Source organism: Penaeus chinensis, chromosome 27, assembly GCF_019202785.1.
Source record: "Penaeus chinensis breed Huanghai No. 1 chromosome 27, ASM1920278v2, whole genome shotgun sequence".
Lineage (NCBI taxonomy): Eukaryota > Metazoa > Arthropoda > Malacostraca > Decapoda > Penaeidae > Penaeus > Penaeus chinensis.
The window spans coordinates 5,317,857-5,321,047 of NC_061845.1; the positions used below are offsets into that span (position 1 = coordinate 5,317,857).

Sequence of the window (3,191 nt, forward strand, 5' to 3'; positions counted from 1 at the left end):
CGGTGACTAAAACAATAGCTGATGCAGGATGCTGATGACAATAGCATCAAAGTCGTCAATAACACTAACAACAGCAACAACTGTGGCTGCTTATCATTCCAAACGTTCCCCGGCCGCCGAACAGGGCATCGCACCTCACACCTCATGAGGTGCCTCCCCCCCCCCCCCCTCCCAATCGGGGTGCCTAATATCATCATCGTGTTCGCTGGGATTATTAGCATCACGATGATTACTCTGCTCTTTTCAGCCACATTCCTCAGGCCACCACAATGACACTGATCAATAAGCGCGTCGATCACTCTTTCGTTATTATGTCTTAATTAGTCACTGCGATTACACCATTCACCACAACCCATTCGGTCAGCCCGCTTGCGCTGCTCATTGCTTTCAATGACCTGACCTCTCTCACCTGCTTGTGCTTGCCCTCTCTCACCTGCTTCTGCTTGCCCTTTCACACCTACTTCTGCTTGCCCTCTCACACTTGCTTGTGCTTGCCCTCTCACACCTGCTTGTACTTGCCCTCTCACACCTGCTTGTACTTGCCCTCTCACACCTACTTCTGCTTGCCCTCTCTCACCTGCTTGTGCTTGCCCTCTCACACCTGCTTGTACTTGCCCTCTCACACCTGCTTGTACTTGCCCTCTCACACCTACTTCTGCTTGCCCTCTCTCACCTGCTTCTGCTTGCCCTCTCTCACCTGCTTCTGCTTGCCCTTTCACACCTACTTCTGCTTGCCCTCTCACACCTGCTTGTACTTGCCCTCTCACACCTGCTTGTACTTGCCCTCTCACACCTACTTCTGCTTGCCCTCTCTCACCTGCTTGTGCTTGCCCTCTCACACCTGCTTGTACTTGCCCTCTCACACCTGCTTGTACTTGCCCTCTCACACCTACTTCTGCTTGTCCTCTCTCACCTGCTTGTGCTTGCCCTCTCTCACCTGCTTCTGCTTGCCCTTTCACACCTACTTCTGCTTGCCCTCTCACACCTGCTTGTACTTGCCCTCTCACACCTACTTCTGCTTGCCCTCTCTCACCTGCTTGTGCTTGCCCTCTCACACCTGCTTGTACTTGCCCTCTCACACCTGCTTGTACTTGCCCTCTCACACCTACTTCTGCTTGCCCTCTCTCACCTGCTTGTGCTTGCCCTCTCACACCTGCTTGTACTTGCCCTCTCATACCTGCTTGTACTTGTCCTCTCACACCTACTTCTGCTTGCCCTCTCACACCTGCTTGTACTTGCCCTCTCACACCTACTTCTGCTTGCCCTCTCTCACCTGCTTGTACTTGTCCTCTCACACCTACTTCTGCTTGCCCTCTCACACCTGCTTGTACTTGCCCTCTCACACCTACTTCTGCTTGCCCTCTCTCACCTGCTTGTGCTTGCCCTCTCACACCTGCTTGTACTTGCCCTCTCACACCTGCTTGTACTTGCCCTCTCACACCTACTTCTGCTTGCCCTCTCTCACCTGCTTGTGCTTGCCCTCTCACACCTGCTTGTACTTGCCCTCTCACACCTACTTCTGCTTGCCCTCTCTCACCTGCTTGTACTTGTCCTCTCACACCTACTTCTGCTTGCCCTCTCACACCTGCTTGTACTTGCCCTCTCACACCTACTTCTGCTTGCCCTCTCTCACCTGCTTGTGCTTGCCCTCTCACACCTGCTTGTACTTGCCCTCTCACACCTGCTTGTACTTGCCCTCTCACACCTGCTTGTACTTGCCCTCTCACACCTACTTCTGCTTGCCCTCTCTCACCTGCTTGTGCTTGCCCTCTCTCACCTGCTTGTACTTGCCCTCTCACACCTGCTTGTACTTGCCCTCTCACACCTGCTTGTGCTTGCCCTCTCACACCTGCTTGTGCTTGCCCTCTCTCACCTGCTTGTGCTTGCCCTCTCTCACCTGCGAGCGGGCAAGAAAGGTCAAACAGACCGGCGTTTAGAAACAGCCAGTCGCCCAAGCAAGGATTATTGATTAACCATTGCAAACGTCTCGGATTCTCTCTCACTGCTAGATTCTTGAAACCCTGGCCACGTATTCCCACGCCCGCCCGCCCGCCCGCCCGCCCGCCCGCATGCAACGTCTCGATGAGCGCCCACGCAACAGAGACTGCCACGGACAGACTGACGGACAGATATGTGTGGAAAGACGCAAGGGGGGGAGGGAGGGAGGGAAGGAGGGAGAGGGAGAGGGAGAGGGAGAGGGAGAGGGAGAGGGAGAGAGAGAGAGAGAGAGAGAGAGAGAGAGAGAGAGAGAGAGAGAGAGAGAGAGAGAGAGAGCCAGTAGGGAGAAGGGGGGGGGGGGGGAGAAAGCGCAAGCATGCGGTCACCGCCTCGCACTGCAGGCAAACGTTACGTAAAGTCGCGACCGCAACTAAGAATTCAAGAATGGCCCAAACCCGCAGAATTCCTCCCCCCAGCTAGTGACTCCACCTAATTAATCCTGACCTCGGAAATGTCTGACGGAAAACAAAAAAAATAATCAACACAATTAACGAACCATAAACAAAAGAACGCACGTCCAGCCACTCCTACGCCCCCGCTCGCGCCCTCAGCAACGCCGATTGTCTTCCAGGAAAACTTTGTGTTTGTCATAAACTTCAGAGCGGGAGTTCTAGGCAAGTCAAACCTTCCGATGCCTTTTGCTTACCCAAGGGCTCGCGTCGCAGCGCTGTCTCTCTCCCGTTTGCTCTTCCCCTCTCTTCGGTTCCCCTTCTTAGTCCTCCTCTCCCCTCGTCCCCACCTATTTCGATCTATTTCTTCCTCTCTTCCTTACTCTTCCTAAGTTTCCCTCCTCTTCTCTCTCTCTTGCCCTCTCCACAATCTCCTCCTTTACCCTCTTCACTCTCCTCCCCTCGCTTCCACCCTCATATCTATTTCTCCCTTCCTTCTTTATTCTTAAACTTTCCTCCTCTTCTCTCTCTCTTATCCTCTCCCTAATCTCCTCCTTTACCCACCTCCTCCTTCATCTCCCTCTATATCTACCGCCCTTCGCTCGCTCGCTCTCGCTCTCTCTCTCTCTCTCTATCTCTATCTCTCTCTTCTTTCCTCCCTACCCCTTTTCCCCTCTCCTCCCCTTCCCTCTCCTCTCCTTTCCTCCCCTCTCCTCCCCTCTCCTCTCCTCTCCTCCCCTCTCCTCTCCTCTCCTCTCCTCTCCTCTCCTTTCCTCCCCTTCCCTCTCCTCCCCCGTCCTCCCC

General features: G+C 54.2%; 1 protein-coding gene across 1 annotated transcript in view; it reads right to left on the minus strand.

Annotated features, from left to right (window-relative positions):
- Positions 1-320: 320 nt before the first annotated feature.
- Positions 321-3,191, minus strand: part of LOC125039280 (chromatin modification-related protein eaf-1-like) — a 3,062-nt gene continuing 191 nt past the window's right edge. The window contains exon 2 of the mRNA XM_047633117.1: positions 321-1,897. Coding sequence (XP_047489073.1) covers positions 321-1,897 — 1,577 coding nt within the window. The remainder of the gene's footprint in view (positions 1,898-3,191) is intronic.